This window comes from Manacus candei, unplaced genomic scaffold (assembly GCF_025592945.1).
Source record: "Manacus candei isolate 608988 ecotype Guabito, Panama unplaced genomic scaffold, ASM2559294v1 h1tg000021l, whole genome shotgun sequence".
Classification (NCBI taxonomy): Eukaryota; Metazoa; Chordata; class Aves; order Passeriformes; family Pipridae; genus Manacus; species Manacus candei.
The window spans coordinates 2,663,219-2,683,425 of record NW_026138069.1 but is presented as its reverse complement, the minus strand read 5'-3'; the positions used below and the strand labels follow the sequence as shown (position 1 = coordinate 2,683,425).

The following is a 20,207-nucleotide window of genomic DNA, read 5'->3' as shown; positions in this document are numbered from 1 at the left end:
GGGGGGTTCTATGATTTCCAAGTGGAAGTGATATGAGGGAACTGTTTTTCAGTATGAAAATTAAATGGATAATATACTTATTTTACTGTAAATTCTGCCCATCTTGTGAAGTAAGTAAATTAACTGAATTTTCTAAAGGAGTTTGTTTTGTAAATATTTTATATATGTGAAAAAAAACCAGAGTTATCTTAGATAATGTAAAAACTCATGAGAGATGAAAGTGGGAATTTTCTAGAAGATACTGGGAATCAGTAAGATGTAAATATTGATAAAATCCTTCCCTTAAAGTATAATTGATGATTTTTTTGGGGTTTTTTTGCAAAGGTGGTATGAATACACATCATATTGTTTGTATTTTTTTCTATTTGTTCGTCAGATGTTTTCTCTTGTTTCCTAACAAACAGGAAATTGTCTTAAATTACCAACATAGCGACTGCCTTACCAATTCAATATACTGTGGAAGTAGAGATCAAATACACAAATGTGCCTTCCTTAAAATCAAAATTATGTCCTTCATAATTTTTAAAACTATTTCCAATTCTTATTTTAAACACATGATCTATTAAGGTCTAAGCAAGTGTATGATAAAAAGTGCAAGGCAAATGACGACCTCTAAGAAATTTTTAGAACTTCTTACCAGTAATGAACAGTTTCGTAATTGCCTTTGTATTAGGAGTATTGAGAGCATTTTTAGAGGCACAAGTTTTATCTTCAGTGCTCCAGAGTGCTTCCTGAGGAATTTCACTATTTCTTTAAAAATAATTATTTTTTGATTGCATTTTGCAAAAGCCTCCATCAGAACTTACCTCCCATTTATTGATATATCTGGATACATGCATTTTACAGTATTTTTGGCTTACAGAATGCATATGATTTTTTTAGTAGCAATCCTCGTTCAAGGTGAGCTGTGTACCAGAGCCACAGTAAAATGTGGTTGCAATCCAGGTACAGGAGGTATACGTAGCTTTATATGGCACAGACCAGAATAAGCAATTTTAACGTTTGAGACAGAGTTAGATACTGGGCAGCTTGCAGACTTTTTATATCCAGCCCTTGAGGCGAAATGCCCTGCAGAGTAGGTCAGCAGAGGACACAAGCACCTGCCATTGCGGCGTTCTGCTCTCTTGAAATTACTGCAAACTTCAGGAAACCCAAGGATTCTGTGTAACAAATAAAGATTTCTTGGATTGGCTATGCTATTTAATTTCAAATGATTATTAAGGCTTTTTTAACTCATTCTTTATTAATGTAAAATTCACTAAACTTGTATAAGGAGTTTTTACAGAGCTCACAACTCTATGAGAGTATTTAATGTCTACACATTAAATAGGAGTGGTTCACACCATTTAAAGGCCAGTCATTTAATCAGATATTTAACTTCTATATTATTAAATTGTTACAGTAAGATATAGCATATCCTTCACTTCTTTAACATTTTCTGTGTTACAATTATTTTGCATAATAAAGTTTTTAAAAAATGTTTTGAGTATGCTGGCCAAATTTCCCTTTGAATGCAGTTGAGGAAATTAAGTGGCACAATGTACTTAATCCAGCCCCTTGAGACAGCCTTTTGTTAAATCTTGACTGAAATCCATAGAAGTAAATCGGCACCTTTCAGATGAGCTGCCAAGTCACAAATTTACTGTTTGCTATCACAACAATTGCCATGAACCGTATTGATTGGGAGTTCAGATAAATGCCCTTTGCGTGACTTCGAGTGTGGAGCCGCCTAGTCTGCTGCTTCATGGAGGGGGAAATCTCTTCAAAAACATTGTTTACTTGCAACAGTCCACTTGTGCAGAGGTTTTCTATTTTAAGTAAGCTATAAAATGTTTTCTTGGACTATATGGGTGATCTTGATAGCTTGATTTCCTGTTCACAGAGGCCTGCCTGCACTATAAATAGAGTGGATTTTGGAACTGGGGTTGTGGCATGGCTCTTGTTTGTGCTGGTGGGCAGCTGGAGGTACCAAAGGGCTGTGCCACGCAAGCATTGTGAACTGTGGTTGATATTAGAAAAACTTATAGTTGTTCATACTGTTGTCCCTCATCCACAGTCAAAAGTATTTAAAAGTCATCAACAGGGTTTGGCTTCTCCCCTGAATTTTCCAAAAGAACAGTTTTATTTTTTTTTCCATTAGAGCTAGTTTTCTTCATTGTAACAGGTAGAGAGAAGCAATGAAGAATCCTTCTGTTTATGCTGTTAGATAATGATATGGTTTTGCATGCCTCACATTTTATTGGGAGAGTAGAGTATAGGCAGACTTACAGCCACAATAATTGTCTGGAATTTTGTCTGTGAAGGTGACAGATTGGTGTGTTTCCTCCCCAGGCATTAAATGGGTTTGTCTTAGTTGTTACAGCAGATGCTCTGGTTTTTTACGTCTCTTCTACCATCCAAGACTACTTGGGCTTCCAACAAGTAAGTTTATTTTTTCCTCTTTTTTTGCAGAGGTTTTGCTTACTTTCAGAGAACATCAGTGTTTGTATTTAGGGTCTGATAGTTTGTGTAATAAAAATCTCAGTTAGGTACTTTGGGTTGGATCACTTTGAAACCATATTACTTTTCTATCAGTTTACATAGCCAGGACGTCAGGCCAAGCACAACAGGAATATAATTTCCAAAGTTGAGTTAGGCAAGATAGGAAGTTTTCACACTTAATTAGTCTTCACTGTAACAACTGTTTGAAATTTATACTGTGGTGTTACCCAGTTTATGATGCTGAGTGAGACATAATTCAATGGGAAGGTAATTATTTTAATAGAAACCTTTCATGCAAAATTATTACCATATGGCTTGAGATTTTAAGTATGAAGTGAGTGATTTTAGTATTTTTAGAATTTTAGTGTTCTCTTGGTCATGTTTATTTATTTAATTATTTCTTTCAAAACAAGCTTTTTTTTTTCTTTACTATTTGTGGTGCAGACCACATATGGCTGACTTTAGTGGGCTTTCAAGCCAGGTACCAAACTAGTAAAGACCAAAGCATAGTAGGCAAATGTTGCCTTCGTTACAGAACTCCTGGGGTTACTTTATGTGGAGATGATAGAAGCTTAGTTATAGTTATCAGTGTATATCTGTGGATGCTGAATGTTGATAGATTCAGTTGCTGTCTAAAAATAGGGAGAAATTCTGGTTGGTCTGCAATTTTAGTTAACTGTTGAACTGAGGAATGTTTGTGTAAAAGAAAGTATTTCAAACAAAACATCATTATTCCTGGGGCTACATATTCTTTCAGTGTTGGGGAATGAAAAAAGAGAAAAGCTTGGGAAACAAATTGGGCATAAAATTTGTATAGTAATACTAGTAAATCAAGTGCATGATATAGAAGCGAAGTCTTAAATTTACAAAAACTAGCATTTCTGGCAATTTGTTCTGGAAAATACTGATTTTTTTATTAAATTCGTCAAAGCCAAATTTGAGTTAAACTTCTGCTTTTGCCAATTCACCTCAATTACTTTAGATCTATGTTTAATTTTAAATATGTTCTGTTTATATAATGGTTGGGTCTTTGAAACATGCTGAAAACAGGGAACTTAAATCCTCTCAGTCGACTGAGTCTTATCTTGAATATTTTGGGTCCTTTTTTCCCCCCTTAATTTCCTTCAATGACTGATCCTCAGTGTTGTACCTTTGCCATTTAGATTACATTCCAAACAACACAATTGGTGGTGATATAAGAGCTTAATAATTACATGTTTTACACATCCTTAAGGAGTGACAAAGCTTTCAGGCAAACAAATGCACTGTTCATAATCTACTTGGCTTAGTTTTGGAAGTTGTTTGGTTCAGGGTCTTTGGCTTCTTTTGTATTATACTGTAGCACGTATAATGGGTCAAGTCAAGTCCTAGCTGGCAAGTACTTTATTTACCAGTATCTAAAGTTAAATTACTTAAACAGAACCTAAGCATAAAAGTTCCAACCTTTCTTAGATAAAAGCAGGTAAAGAGATAGTTGACATAGTGTTATTTTTTCTTCCTTAGAAAATATATTTTATTATTGTTTCCCATGTTTGCAGTCATGGGTGTAGCTGAATTCTCTGTGCTGCTAAAAACTGTTTTGTGAAGCTTTGCCACGTGCATGTGGTTGTATGTCTTTATCCCTGAGGAAACTGGATTTTCCCATATCCATAGCAGTGTTGTCAACCAGACAACTTATATCATATTGTCATATAATTTTCTTATTCTTGTTCTTTCCCACCTTTTTTCATTTGTACATAGTCGGATATTATACACCAGAGTGTATTTGAATTGATTCACACAGAAGACAGACCTGAGTTTCAGCGACAGCTACACTGGGCATTAAATCCTGCCCAGTCAGCAGATTCTGGACCAAATGTACAAGGTAAGAATGCAGCCAATTTCTGTGTTTATCTGTCTGATTAGCTGGGTTTTTCAAATTTGTGTATGTAAAAAAGTTTAGATAACTTTATGTGGAGAAAGGAAGGAATAACATCTTTTAAACTTAGTAGAATTTTATTTAGGCAACAGTAAGAATTACTGTATTTTGCACTTTAAATAAGCACTGCTATTCACAGCACAACATCATAAAAATATTAATTACACTTTAAATTGGAAGATTTTAATTTGGAGCATAAATGACAATGTCTTACATGTCTGATCAGTCTAAGAATGTGTTAGTGATGGTGTTAATATAGGGAACAGTGCATTCCTTGCCATGTAGACCAGCACTTCTCTTGGCCATAAAAGGGGTAGAGGAATAAAAGGTGAAATAGATGAGCCATTAAGATCAAATAGTATGCTTGTAAGAGCATTGGGTTGTCACGTTATTGGCTGATGCTTAAGTGACCTGCTATATTGAGAAAAAAACTAAGGGGAAAGGCATTGCCTATATATCAGAACAAAGATGTGTAGGTACAGATAGTTACATGTAATACAGGAAGCATGTGCCTGCCTTATAATTACAATAACTGCTCTATTTTAATTCTCCATTTTACACAACTGCTAATGAAATATGTAGGTAAAATTCTCTGTTACTGTGACTTGATTATAGGTATTTTTTTTTAATCTGTAAGAAGTCCATAGTGCTTTTAATAAATCTACCATTCATAAAGTAACTTGATTTTAAACTCTTAGCAGTTTCATATTTAATATTTTAGAGTATGGAAAGGCCATGATTTGATAGAGAAATTAAAAACAACAAATGTTGTGATGTTTGAAACACAGCTCAGTATATTTCATTTTTTCATTTAGTGGTCAACATTGCTATATCATCTATGAATCAATCTAAACAGTCCTGCTGCATATGCTGCACAAGTAGTTAATAGTACAATTTAGTATAGCAAACAGCTGCTGGCACTCAGAAACCAGATTTTTGTGTGGTGACTTATTGTTTGCTTTAGAGTGAAATGGTGTTCTATAGCGCTTAAGCAAGTGCATATGAATTTATGAAAGGTTATGTTTAAAAAGTACAACACCAGGTTGAATTGACAACAGATTTGACTGAATCACTGAAAGTGCTGAGCAGGATTGCAATTGTTTGTTTCATATCTTGTGTTTCTAGTTTACTAAAAGCTTCTAGTTATGCCCCATTTCTGAAAGTGTTCAGAAGGCCAGGTTGGATGGGGCTTTGAGCAATCTGGTCTAGTGGAACTTGTCCCTGCCCATGGCAGGGGCTTTGATTAGGTGATCTCTGAAGTCCTTTCCAACCCAAACCATTCTGTGATTCTATGATGACTTTTGAGCCTTGGGTAGCATAAAAGGTTTGGATGTTGAGGATTTTTAAACTGAATTCAGATTTACAACAAAGGATAATGCTATGATCATGAGAGTGCTCTCCATTTTTGCTAAGTTAATTAATTTCCTTTTTAATACATTCATCTAGCATTATGTAGATATTTATAGATATACTATAATTGTTCTCAGGCTTCAGCACAGATTCCAGTCTGAGTCTGGGAACTAATACTGCTTCAGTTAGCCTGGACTGGTTATTTCTCACTCAGTACTCTCGTATGCCTCTAAACCACTGGTTTCCTCAGCTGTTACTGTACTTCCCAGACAATCCTCCCAGTCCTGTCTTATTCCCAGAGAAGTTTGCAAAATCCTGATTTTTCAGTCCCCAATATCTACTTTGGGGCCTTAAGTCTGGATTATCTTTTAAAGTTCACATGCTACACAACCATGTATGGTCTTGAGCTTAAAGACAAAGACTTAATGCACTGCATGTTCTGGGCATTGCTCCATGGTATTGATGAGATCCAGCGTGAGCTTCATGAGAGATATGGGTTCTAACCCCTGCAGTGTTAACTGGTGGTTTTGCTCCAGGGATTGCAGATGCTCTGTAAGATTCTTTGCCCTTTTACAGTGAGTCACTTCACCAAGGTCCTGGCAGTAAAGCATCTCTGCCTCCTACCTGCCTGAGAAAGCGCAGCATTATTCCTTTCTCAAAGGTAGGAGGCTTGGGCTTGAAGCCCATTCCCTCATGTTTCAATTCCTCTCGTCTCAAGAGCTGCTTCTTCCACCAAAGCTTTGCTCACTCTTGGGAACTGCCCATTTTACTATGAAAGCTGACAAACACTTCAGAGAACCCAGCTGAACCTGCTGAGCCTATAGATTTCAGCTCTGTATTTACCAGAAGAATAACACTGAGTTTCTCCTGTGGCAGAAATGCTGAAGAGCATACCAGCATACCAGGGGCAACGATGCCAGCAGAAGGACTTGCACTTCTTGTTGAGTGCTAGAGCTGCACTCAGTCAGAGTTGATATTTTTGAATTATAAGTTAGGATTTGCAAGCTGTTTCTTTGCTCTTTCTTCATAATCATTGCTTCTTCAGGGAGCATCCAACCTGTCTCAGAAGTGTTGAAAATTCTCACCAGCATTTAGGGAATTAATAAAAAAAGAAAAAAATCTGCAACAACAGAACGTAAGGAAGTAAGTTTGCTTTGTCTGTTGAGAACCATTCATATGATGAGTGTGGAAATTTGTTATTTTATAGTATCAAAGTTAGCTGGTAATTATCTTGGACTACAAGGATCTGAGTTTCTGGTCCTGTGTGATTAGCTCATAATGGTGGCTTTGGCCAATGCACAGTTTTGCAGATGGCTGTAATTTCAGATTATCCCTTTTTGTACACACTATAACCTAGAGCCCTTTTTCTTTTTCTCAATATGTTGAAGTTTGTTCAGAAAAAATTGACCTTGCATAGCAGTTCTTTTAAGAAAAAAAAGGTATCTCATGATTTTATCTGAAAAGCTGGATAACTCAACATTTTTTGTAGGATTTAGATGGCCTTAGGTTGCAAGACCTTGTGGTGAGCCATCAGCAATCTCATTTGGCTCCAGTTCTGACCCTTGAATTAATAGGAGAATAAATTGAACTGGCTTTTGGTAAGGATTTGTTTTCCTTTGGGTTTGGTTTGCCATTATGCAAACCACTGAACCTATCTGTAAGTTATTCCAGCTGTCCAAGAGACAAAATTATGTTCCAGAAAACATAATGTGGTGCGTTATGAAGTGATATGCTCTCTCCACCTCATCTCCAACTCTGGAAGGTCAATATGGGTTCTTAAAATCTGTACTATTCTTTTGTCCATACATGACAATCAGTTCTCTCAGAGTACATGGACTATTTTTTTAAATAACAGAGTATTTAACACTCTACAGTAGCATTTTAAACGGTTTTTACTTAATATTCTACATATATAAATTCCTAGGGAATTACCAGTTTGTGGGGTTTTATATTTGCTGTGAGTAGACATGCTCTGGTATTTCTGCGTATGTAGTCTCATGCAGACCATATGTATTCTATCGGAAGTTTTTGATTTACCTTCTGTTTTTACTTTATATTCCAAATGTTTAAGTCTGTTTTCTAAATGCCACTTAGCAGCAAATGCTTTTCCTGAAGGGGTTAACTGTGTTGTTATCCTAGCTGACAGTCGTGATTTTTAGTATTTTTTAAAACAATCCACAAAACACAAGTACTCCAAGTACCTCCGGAGAGGTAACTAGGGTGTTTTGATCAGCAGAGCCCAGAAATATTTTCACTGTTTAGCAGAGTGGTTTTGCATCCATTAGAGAAAGTACCCACGTTTATTTATTGTGGTGGTTTCCTAAAGATGCTTATTTTTATTTATTGCTACAGCTTTCACCTGGCTGTCTGAAAAGTAACCATTTGATCTCCTGCATTTTTGAATACCTAGTTCCTGTAGTTGCTACTACAGGAACCCTTTTTGCAGACTCTACTGTTATAGGATACATGGATGTGCTCTCTGCTGAGAACTCTGCTCTCTGCAACTGATTCAGAATCCAGGTTGTTGACAAACATAATGAATAAATTAAAAACACAAACAACAAAAACCCCAAAGAAAAAATACTTAAAAATAAATTGTATGCAGTTTTCAAATACCATAGCCTGTAAAACATAATCCCATCAGAAGTACTGATAACTAACCAGTGCTGCAATCATTATAGGTTCTGAGGATGTTTCCAGTTTACATTGTTCTTGCTCTGGTCATGACCTGATGCTTTGTTTATGAGACGGAAGATTGTTTGTTATAGATAGCCTTCACTAGGTGTTCTTCTAAAAATAATCCTTATAAATAATCCTTTCCTGCAGGAGATAATGGCTTTTCACAGCCAGCAACCTATTATAACCCAGACCAACTTCCTCCAGAGAATTCTTCCTTTATGGAAAGGAATTTCATCTGCAGGTTACGATGCCTCCTGGATAATTCATCTGGATTCCTGGTGAGTATAGAGTTACGTAAAAACTTCCACATACGCTTAGAAGTTGAGCATCTGCATTATCCTAACAAGATGTACAGAAACTTATTTTTGAAGTCTCCAAAGATATCTGAACTACTTGAACCAGAATGTTTCAGCTAGTGACACTGAATATGTCTCCTTCAACATGTTGTCATGACCAGGTGCAGGTTCTCTCATTTCTCATGGCTCAGTTTCCTCAGTGAAATGCAAATAAGCATCTGCTTTTGTAAAGTACTGTGTGATTTGCAGATAAAAAAGCATTACAAGATTATTTTCTGTTGTGTATCTTGAGATGCACTAAGTTATAGTAACTAAGAGGACCATAGTTTTCCCTTATTATGGAAAGTCTGTGCTTGCTCTTTTTAATTCTTTTTGTTAGTCAATTGTGTAGATTTTGGAACAAATATGTTATCATCCTCTTAGTGACTTTCTACAAATAGAATTGTTTGCCATTGCAAAATGAAATATATACATCTGCAAGATAAATGTTGTTATAATTATATGGATGTATAATGCCATGTTTTTTAGAATATTAGAAGCCCCAGTTGACACTTGCTGTTACATGTTTGGAGATTTTTTTAACAGAACAACCTTTCATTAATTCCTTTTTGCGTTGATTAGTAGATCTTGAAGTGTCACACTCAGGAGTGTAACAACAGTATTCTATACTTGCTAGGTAACTTTTATGTGTGCCATGCTACAAAGTTTGAATCTGATGAACTTAGAAAAAATAAAAATATATGTTTTATTTCATAACAGAAATATCTTACTCCTAAATATCTCCAACATATAACAATTACTTTTTTCTTCGTCCTAAGGCTATGAACTTTCAAGGACGGTTAAAGTTTCTCCATGGACAAAACAAGAAAGGGAAGGATGGTGCTACTTTGTCTCCTCAGCTTGCTCTGTTTGCAGTAGCTACTCCCCTTCAGCCACCATCCATCCTTGAGATACGAACCAAAAACTTCATCTTCAGAACTAAACACAAACTGGATTTCACACCTACTGGCTGTGATGCAAAGTAGGTGTAAATTATTCTGCATATTAGTCAAATAATTTGCTGATGAGATAGGTTTCATGTATGTATTTGAAATATAAAGCAGGCTACTCTTTCAGTATATATGCTGATTCAGTGATGATTGCTTAGAAACTGTTATGGTTTTTCTCTTCAACCCTCTTAGTAAGTAAACAGAAATGGGATTGTCATAGTCTACTTCCTTGAAATGGCCTACTGCTTTCTGACTTTCAGTTGTTTAAAAAACAGAACAGCACCACTGACTCCCTCAAAAAAAAAACAACCCAAAAAAACCCAAACCCACCAAGACAAAACAAAAAGCAAAGAAGGCACAAACCCAACCCAAAATAAAAAACACAAAAGGTAGAATACTACTGAGTTAAGAAAAGTTTCATATTTAAATCTGGTTTGAAATTTGATTTTAGAACGGATAGAAAAAGTGTTTCATTTTATTCTACGTGCATATTTTCTCATTCAATTCAAATAGATGTAAAATACAACGGAAATGTCATTTTCTTCAAAATAAACAAATTAAGTCCTTTTTTATATTACTACTTTTACCCATTTCCAAACCATTCTTTTCCTTATGTGAGATTTGGAAACACTGGTGCATTACTAGATCAAAATAATGTAACTTTGCATCAACATGGCAAGAAGCCCATTAAGATGCTTCTTTATCAAAATAAAAGCCTCTGGCCTCCTTCCTTCCTTCGTTCTTTCCCTCCTGTTTTTTGACTGATAATGCTTTGAGATTAATTTTCAGTGGAATCTCATACGGATTTCTATGCCTGCTTGTAGAATAGAATCAAATTACTCAGTATTCTGTCTACTGTGAGACCAAAATGTTTTGCTTGGCTTCTGTAAACTGATACAAGTAAAAGTTAGCAAAATGTTAACACAGGCATCTCTTTCTTCTGATTGTTTTTCATTAACTTGAAACCTTCAATTTTTGTAACAGTTTTTACTCTTACATATATTGTTCCCCATCCCTACTTTTTCCTTTTTTTACCATCCTGTCTTTGACTCTCCATTTTCTTGTTCCAAGTCCTGTTTAAGTCTCTTTTTGACTATTTTATCATGTATCTCATAGAGATCACATGAATACTGTTAAGTTTTTCATCTCCCTGACCTCTAGTAAAGTACTCTAATTTTAGCTACCAGGGTCAAACATGGCTCTTGACAGTACTCCTCTGAGGTGTATTTTGTTTAAATGCAAATGCAAGGGTCCTAAATCAGTAAATAGCAAAGGGGATATAGTTATGAGATACACCCTGTTTTGAACTTTAAGCTACTAAAAATACTGAGTTAGACAAGAAGATTTAGATAGCTAAAGTTAAACCCCTACTTAATTCTACATGCAAGCACCTACAGGTAAATGCTATGAAATAGGGCTAAGAAAACAGTGTCTTTCATTGTAACAAATGGGAGCTGCCTGCTAGAAGTGAATATGTTCAAAAGTATGGAATTGAGAGTCCGGATGTAGGCATCCACATTTTTTTTTTTTTTGTGATCTAACAGCTTTTGAAACCATTTCTAGTCATTGAAGGCAAGCTGGTAGACTAGTTAAGATTTTATGATTTGTTAACTGTATTTTTTATTACAGCTACCCTGTTTCCGCATACAATTGATATTGCAACAAAGGATAGTTAGCACTTGTGTCTGAAATGTTCTAGCCATAATTAACTTGCTTGGCATTTATTCTGTGACCTGGTTCATCAGCAGCATTGCAATTTTTTGTTTTTAACTTCCAGAGGAAAGATTGTCCTGGGATACACTGAAGCAGAGCTGTGTATGAGAGGAACAGGATACCAGTTTATTCATGCAGCTGATATGCTTTATTGTGCTGAAAACCATATTCGAAGTAAGTTTTGTTCCCCAAGGAAGGCTGAAAAATCAAAGTATGGAGTATTTTCTCAGTATGAATGTAATATGAAGTACTGTTTAAAGTAAAAGTTAACAAAAAGAACACTGTTTATTTCATGTAATCTTTCCCTCCCTATAAAAACTTATAGTGGTTGAAGAAATATTTACTATTCCTATCTAGACCCTTGTAGGATATATATTCCAGTCTCTGTCACATCTTGCTCTTCTCACTTCCTTCTCTGCTCTACCCAACTTCTGCTATTTCAACAACTTCCTTTGGGCAAGGAGACTATTTCAAAGATAGCTTTCCTGTTAGCAAGTTAAATGAAACATTTTCTTTTGATACTGGTATAAGATTTTTACCAGAAATTAATCTGTGATTTAACATGCTAGTATCCTACCCATTTCTGGTTTTGATTCTTGACAGCTTAATTTGCTTTAACTAACGTTTTATGGAGAGAAATATGATGTTTTAAGCTAAGGAAATAGGTATCAACTATCTAATCTATAACTATTTAGTGGACTTTGGTTTTACTTTTTTGTTAGTTGCAACATATTTGTCTTTGGAATTTACAGTCATCTTCAGGACATTTTTGTACTTCTTCTTTTCTACTGACTTCTCTTGAAAGTGTTTTTTTCTTTTGTCCCCTTATATAAAGTTAAGTAGCTCCCTCAGTATGTTAGTTCTCAGCCTTTATTAAGCACATTTTCTGTTTCGGGTATAGCTCAGTCACTGTTGCCTGTCAGTGATTTTGTTTCTTTCATAAAGAATAAGGAAGAAATGGTTCCAGAATAGAATGGGATGAAACTTCAGAATGAATGGTTTGAAATTTTGTCTTAAAACTGATTTTCCTCCACTTAGGATGCTAAGATTAAAAAAAGAGGTCTTGTATCCAAGATTATTTTTGGTTAGGATTCTTAAGCTTCTAATACCTTTTATTTAATTTTTCTATCTAGAAATACTTTTTTTTTCAACAATATACAATGAAAATGTAATATGTTTATCAAGCATTGTTAGTGAGGTGGTAGTGTGAGTGAAAAATAGATTTTGAAGTACCTCTGCATTAACCAGTCAAAATGCGAAAGTACTGGATTCAGAACGAATGTGTTTTCTAACTGCTTAAGTAATAGTCACTTTTTGGAAACAGGAGAGTTTTAGGCTTTTGTCACTTACAAGTTCTAATATTTACTAATTTCTGTTATTGAAGAAATAAAGGATGAAGCTCAATACAGAATGCTGTCAGTCTGTAGTGGATATCCTACAACTGCTTGCACTTTTGACTTTTATTTTACCAGTAAATTAGACCTCTTAAAGTGATCAGTCATCCTGTTTCACTGGAAATGCATTAGTGCCACACAGAATTGTGTGATTGAGGACATGAGATTTGTAAAATTGCTACATAGATGGGATTGCTTTCATGACTGTCATAGAGATTTTCGTGGTTTTGTTTGCTGGACAGTATGCTTACTCTTTAACTCTAGTGATGAAGACAGGTGAGAGTGGAATGACTGTATTTAGGCTTCTAACCAAAGAAAATCGATGGGCCTGGGTACAGGCAAATGCTCGTCTTGTCTACAAAAATGGAAGACCAGATTACATCATTGCCACACAAAGACCTCTTACGTAAGTCATTACTGCATGAAGTAGTATACTTCGAAAACTGAGACCTTTTGAAACTGTTTATGTTCAGAAAGGATTTCTTTGTTTTTAATAAACACCTTTTAGATTCTGAATTCCAAAAAGAAAACCTTTAAATTTGCTAACAAACACTTAAAAAAATTCTGATATTTCAGTACTTATGTGGCATAGTCGTTTTTGAGTAAAACTTTAGACATTGATTTCATGTAGAGGGTAAGGGCAGTGGTAAAAGGACAGTTATTCCATCCACCCTATTTTTAATTCGGTATCTTCATTAGCAAAAATTGAGAAATCCAACTGCAGTTGGATTTCACCAACAAATAATGTAAAGAAATTCAGTCTTTTATGGTGTTGAACTGACTTCTAATTAATATAGAATTCAGCATTTTCATACAGGTTAAATAATTTTGCTAAGGAGTCTGTAAAAATGGAGAAAAAGAGATACTTCAAGTATTCATTTACTTGCTACACCAGGAAAAGCATAATGCATGGAACAAAGCCCATTTATTTTTATTTCAGCCCATAATGCACAGAAAATGGTGTATGCTATCTAGATTTAATTAGAAATGTAATATGTAAATGTGGTATTACAGTTATAAGCTCCTTATTTCATAATCTGCCTGTTGGTTTAACTCAGGCAAGTTGAACTGGAATAGGCAGGAATTTGAAAAATGCCTACAAATAGAATAGTTCAGGTTTTTTTATATTAATTCCAGAGGACAAAAAGATTACGGTAACTGTTTAGTAGTGCAGTATTATAGCACATATCTGATTTATTTTCAGAGATGAAGAAGGGGCAGAACATCTACGGAAGCGTAACATGAAGTTGCCCTTCATGTTTGCCACTGGTGAGGCTGTGTTATATGAGGTATCTTTCCCTATGTCAAGCCTTATGGATCCCTCTCAGACGAAGAGTAAAAGCACAGCGGGAAAAGGAGCCAAAGCAACGCTACACAATGATTCCGTTGATCCAAACTCCCTCCTAGGTGTCATGTTAAGGCAAGATGAGTCTGTTTATCTGTGCCCTCCAGCAGCACATAAACTTTCCTTTGAGCGGAACTTCTTTGCAGACAGTAGGGATGAACTGGGTGGTGTGGTTAGCAGTGGTTGGACAGATAATCTCCTACCTGCTGGAAGTCACAACATTCTCAAACGGGAGCTGATGGAGTGTTCCCAGGACAGTACTGTTGAACTTCCTGAAGACAGTGCAGCACTCTTTCAGGATAACAAAACCAGTGATTTGTACAGCATCATGAAAAATCTGGGTATTGACTTTGAAGATCTAAAGTGTATTCAGCAGGATGAGGAGTTCTTTAAAACTGAATTATCTGATGTGGATGACATTGGGGACATCAACATAACTGATGAAATCCTGACTTATGTTCAGGATTCCTTAAATAAATCTGACTTTTTATATTCAGAGTGTAACCAGCAGCAGCCATTGGTCCAGAATGAAGGCTGCTTGGTACAGCAAGACATAGATCCACATCAACTTCATCAGCAGCAGAAACAGCTCATGGAGCAGCAGCAACAACGGCAACAGCAGCAGCAGCTCTGTCAAAAGATGAAACATATGCAAGTCAATGGGATGTTCACAAATTGGAGCTCTGGCATCAGCATGCCTCTTGGCTGCTCTCAGCAGCAGCAGCCCCAGCAATACATGTTCCCTAGCATGCATGCCACTACATCTGAGTTCTCTTACAAATCAGAAGTGAACACTTCTCCTTATGAGTGTAGGCAAGACTTTATTCCTTACAAGCAACCCACAGCAATGGTGCCACAGCTTTCTAATTTTGCTCAAATGGATTTCCCTGCATCAGCTTTTGACAGATCGACCTATTCCGCTTCTTCCAACTTTGAGGATTTTCTCAGTTGTTTGCAGCAAGTCCCTGAAAATCTTGAGTGTGGGATAAACTCTGAGTCAGTTATGCTAACTCCTCAAACATGCTATGCAGGCGCTGTTTCTATGTACCAGTGCACGCAGGAGGCACAGCCCAGCTGTGTGGATCAAATGCAATATGATCCTATGATGACAAATCAACAACAACAAACATTGGTGAACAAGGTATGGTAAACAGCCTTGCTGCACTGCTTGCATTTTGAATTGAGTTTATATTGTTTTGGGTGGCTAATAGGGTGCAGAGTTTGTCATGAATGAATTGCTGAGTTTGAGACAGATGGGTTAGCAGTGTGTGAATGTCTTTGCTTTATATGTTCATTATACTGGAGAGTTGCATTTGGTCAAGTTTATATGTATGTGTATCTGCAACCTGATAGCTCTCGTTGGCCATATTAATCAAGAGTGAGTGAACTGGTCTGTTGTACCTACCAGTAATTTTCCTGGTAGGAGCAAAACAAAAGTAGATTGATCAAAAGCTTGGAATGTGTTTATACACCTTTTTTAGAGGAGTGGAGTGATGTCAGTAATATTGCTTGGCACACTGATTTTCATTAAATATGTTGTAAGTATGAAAAAAAAATCTTGTTTTTAAAGTGTTAGTATTCTCTAGCTACTCAGGTTCCTCAATGATTTTAGGATTACTGAAAGTATTAGATTATAATGTATGAATGGCATGAAATATGAACTATTGTACTCCTGCACACAATATTACTGCAAAAAAAAATTATATATTGCTCTCAGTGAAAGTCAGCTAGTTCCTCAAGCTGCTGTCTAAATTATCTGCTGAAGACAAGAGAGCAGGAAAAAGTTATATTTGCAATAAGTTAGACCTTTTTCACAAAGGAGAATGCACAATAAAAGCTTTAGAAGAGAGCACCCTGGCAGTAGCACACACTACAGTTTTAAATACAGTACTTCATAGGTAAAATTAACTTGAAAATAAAAAAATAATTACAAATTCCTGATACTGAATAACCTTTGTTGAAGTACTTTCAATTGTACCATTTATTTCTGTTAATGCTGCTCAAGTACAGAGCGACAATTCTTTGTTTTTCCTTCCTCAATGAGTTAATGTTCTGAAGTACTGATCCTGCAAATGCTTATGCACATGCATAAGCATTTACAGAATTAAAGTATTAATTGGCATTTAACCTGTGCAAGGCAAAGGTGAGGAATGCAATTAGGACATATCCAGGTTTTTGATATGCTTAATACAAGTACAAAACATACCCTTTGAAAACTGCCTCGCTACTGGAAAAAAATATAATTGCAGAATTGCAGAAATTTACCTAAAATATAGAATAGTTCAGCAAGATGAATAGCTTCTCCCTGAGTGCCCAAAGGCTGAAATAGCGTGAAGTGACTTTGACGAACTGCAGTGTGTGAACTTGAGCACTGCTTGGCTGTATGTTGCCTGGCTGCATCAGTGTTATTAGTCTTTCGTAGTGCTTGATAATAGGATTGCAGAGCAGTTCCAGGGTCATCCAAGTTTGCCTGTATAACAACAAAGAATTGCTCTTTTCACAAAAGCTATACCGGTGTGATGCATCAGTTTTGAACAACCAGTGCATTCACAATTCCATTTCTCATTTCTTTATTTTTAATATTTGGTTTCAATTACATTCATTTTGCAGATTATTTTGTTGTTACACTACCTTAATCATGACCCCTTTTTGTTATTTTCTTCCTTACATTTTCTTCACATCTACCTGTAAAAAGTTTAATGACTAAGACAGCACCTCTGAAAAAGATATTGTCTATTGCTTCATATTTACAAGAATGCTGGGCTGCAATAACAATATTGCATTTAGTTTGTTGTCGTAAAAAATGAACAAAGGCCACTTTGTGAAAAATTATCTTTATTTAAGTTGTCCAGAGGCAAATTCAGCCCATTTTGTTAGGGTATTCCTGTGCTTTGTGGGGCTGCGAAGCACTGCATAAGCAGAAGCCTCATGCGACTAAGCAGATAGGATACTGCTGTCTGAGCCTGTGTTCACACAGCCAAACCAAAGTAGGACAGTCTTTGTGGCTGGATTTAGCACACTGACATCCCTGTCAGTGGTTAGAGTCTAGAGAGAGGACAGATGTTGCTGCACAAACCATGATTGCTATCCTTTCCTCAGACTTCTAACTCCCATTGATTTCTACATGAAAAGACTAGAGGATTAGAAAGGCAGAAGGGTCTGTTGTGGTCATCTGCCTTCTGCCTAACTTGTAATTGTGGTAGGATCATATCCAATGTAGTCTAAAATCATTTTCAGTGATGGATGTGGACAGAAAGGCCTAGTTTGGCTGCTTGTTTGGGGTCAGTATTCCTTTATTAAGCAGTACTAGTACTTCTTAAGTACTAGATTCTGTGTCAAGAATGTTCTTAAAAATTTAAATGAGCATGGTCATCTTGTTGAAGAATATTGAAGAAATCTGCTTCTGTCAAAAGTAATCCTAAGGTATGCTGTCGTAGCTGTCTTTAAAAGTATGTCAACTTTGATTAAAAACTTAATTCACATGGCTATAGTCTTGTTGTTAAAAACTTAGCAGAACTGTGCACAGTTAGTCACATTTCAATGCTTATGTTGAAGGAAAAAAAGAACCAAAACCCAGCATATTTTGAATGAATGAATGAATCTGTAAGACATGTTTTTGAGGACAAATCTTGAATGAATGAGTACTTAAGATATAAGCTACTCTTGAAGAGATGATGGAAATGTTTAAAATACTTTGTTGTATTTTCTTTGCATTTGTCTTTTCTTTTACTGAAGGGAGTATTTTGTAGATAAAGTGACTTTTCCACAGCATGACAGGAAGCATTACATCAGTTGATTAAAATAATCCTATGAACAATTATGTTAAAACTGATGAAAGCCATTCATTGCTCTTACTTGGCATTGTCAATTTGAAGACCCTTTGTCAAAAAAGCCCACCCTGCAATAGTTCACCCAGTGGATTGAACACAGTGCACTTCAGCTTACCAATAGGACTGCATGTGCATTCCTGGAAGAGCTGTAAAATCTGGATGCCATTGCAGACATGGTGTAAATAGGTTGCTTTTAAAATGTAACAGCTGAATGTGACAGTTAGGAGTACTCAGTCAGACTGTACTTGCTAGAAATGGAAACTATATTATGCTTTAGATAACAGAACTGTTTCTTTACTTAACCAGAAGTAGGGCTTCCGCTGACTTCAGCATGGGTAAGTTTTCATGATGATTCAGTCCCTGCTTTAATGCAAATTAACTTCTCATTCATCATTTAAAAAAAAAAAGTTTTACAGCTAATCAATGTATTTTAAGATTATTTCATCCACTATGTGTCTTTAAGAGGACTTTTAAATACTTATAAATAAATTGGTTTCCCACACTAACCATTTATATGCTCTTTTTTTTCCTGCCAGTTCCCAAACAGTTTCAATGGAGGAAACGTAAATGAATCATATCCCTCTCAGTTAGATGTGATCAGTAATGCACAGACTGCCACACATCTTCAGCCTCATCATCATCCGAAAGAACCCAGATCCTTCTCAGATTTGGCATCTAGTGGATTTATGTGATTCAGATCTAGAGCTCCATCTGTGATTTTGTCTGGGCGTCAGGCTGCTCTGAGGAAAAGCTTGATAAGTCTCTCTTTGAGCATCAGACTTTAACAGCTAAATTACATTTGGAGAGTATGAGGTTGGTTGCACTATATACTGGTGGATATGTAATCTAAGACCTGGGTTTTTAGTGTGACAGGTGGAATTAAACTTCTGACTAAAAGTATGCATGTGCTGTTTTCCATCAGATTGACTGTGTCATTGCAGTATGGATTACATATGTACTACAGAGTATGTCATGCTATACAACATAAGATAAGGCAAATGGTTTTGTTGTTTAGAAAATAATTGGGCACTTTACAAATAGCATCGATGGCACAAGGAAGATGATTTCACACGTGGATTATTTCCAAACTTTATTTTTTAAAATCTATTAAAAAGCTCTAAATTCATAAGAATCAAAAGCACTTCATTTTAATGCATACTAAGCTCTTTAATCACTTATTTTGTATTTAAATCCTTTTGTTTTAAGTCTCCATTTCTAGCACTTTAATAGAAGGCTTAATACAAGGATATGATATGCAACTTCAGGTTTTCTATGAAACAGACCCCTTGCATTCCTCCTTTTCATGTCAACCTTAAGTGCCTCACAATTTAGCTACCTTGTTTCTGATGGGAGCTTATTTTAGCAAAACTCACTATAAATGTCATCTGTAGTCTGTGAACTTTTAGCTAACATCTACAGTGCTACTGGCTGTATCTTTTTTCTTTCCCTCTAACGATAATTTGTTTAGAGAGTGACTTAACTCTTTATCTGTGGATTTGTTACACTATTATCAGGAGTTGTTGATGTTCTGAATTTAGTTCAGCTAAAGAGTTTGGGTTTATTCTATACTGCTTTTCTGCTTTCTTCAGGTAATACAGGGTATATTAAAAAAGCAGATTTTGTTGAGGGGGAGGAGCAGATCCTCAGGATTAGTTTTAGATTATTAATGCTGAAAAACATGTGCCTTATCTTGTGTTAAAACGCTCATAATGTTCTTTAGAAATAATACAAGGCTGCTCTATGCAAATATTTTCATTAAAATGGATATTGAAAAGGATTACATTTTCAATGTTACTAGTGGGGAAAGAGTCAGTTTTGGTTTAAACTTTATCTCTGGCAAATTGCACTGCAGGAGGTTATTCTTTTTTGTGTATGTTGATCCATTGGAAAAACTTTGTCCAAAATATGAAACTGGGGAAAGAAAAGTCATTAGAGAAATTCTCCTTCTAATATGTTTTATTTTCAGGAAAGAAAAAACCTAAACACATTCACTAAACATTCTGAGGTTTTGGCTTGCTTTTATCTGAGAGGATTGTTAAATTGTTGACACCAATGTTTGGTGCAAAATAATAATCTTCATGAAAAATACAGAAGTGTGTATATGTTCAAAATATTTCATACTCTTGTGTGTTGTATAGTTCATATATAATAAAATGTCTTTGTAAAATATTTTAAACAGTTAATTTTAAAGTGTTACATCACCATATGTTAA

At 35.7% G+C, this 20,207-nt stretch overlaps 1 protein-coding gene across 1 annotated transcript in view; it reads left to right on the top strand.

Moving 5' to 3' along the window:
- Positions 1-19,089, top strand: part of AHR (aryl hydrocarbon receptor) — a 57,574-nt gene extending 38,485 nt beyond the window's left edge. The window contains 9 exon segments of the mRNA XM_051785912.1: positions 2,332-2,421; positions 4,222-4,345; positions 8,576-8,706; positions 9,543-9,745; positions 11,491-11,600; positions 13,085-13,226; positions 14,025-15,306; positions 18,532-18,612; positions 18,614-19,089. Coding sequence (XP_051641872.1) covers positions 2,332-2,421; positions 4,222-4,345; positions 8,576-8,706; positions 9,543-9,745; positions 11,491-11,600; positions 13,085-13,226; positions 14,025-15,306; positions 18,532-18,612; positions 18,614-18,712 — 2,262 coding nt within the window. The 3' untranslated portion in view covers positions 18,713-19,089.
- Positions 19,090-20,207: the final 1,118 nt, after the last annotated feature.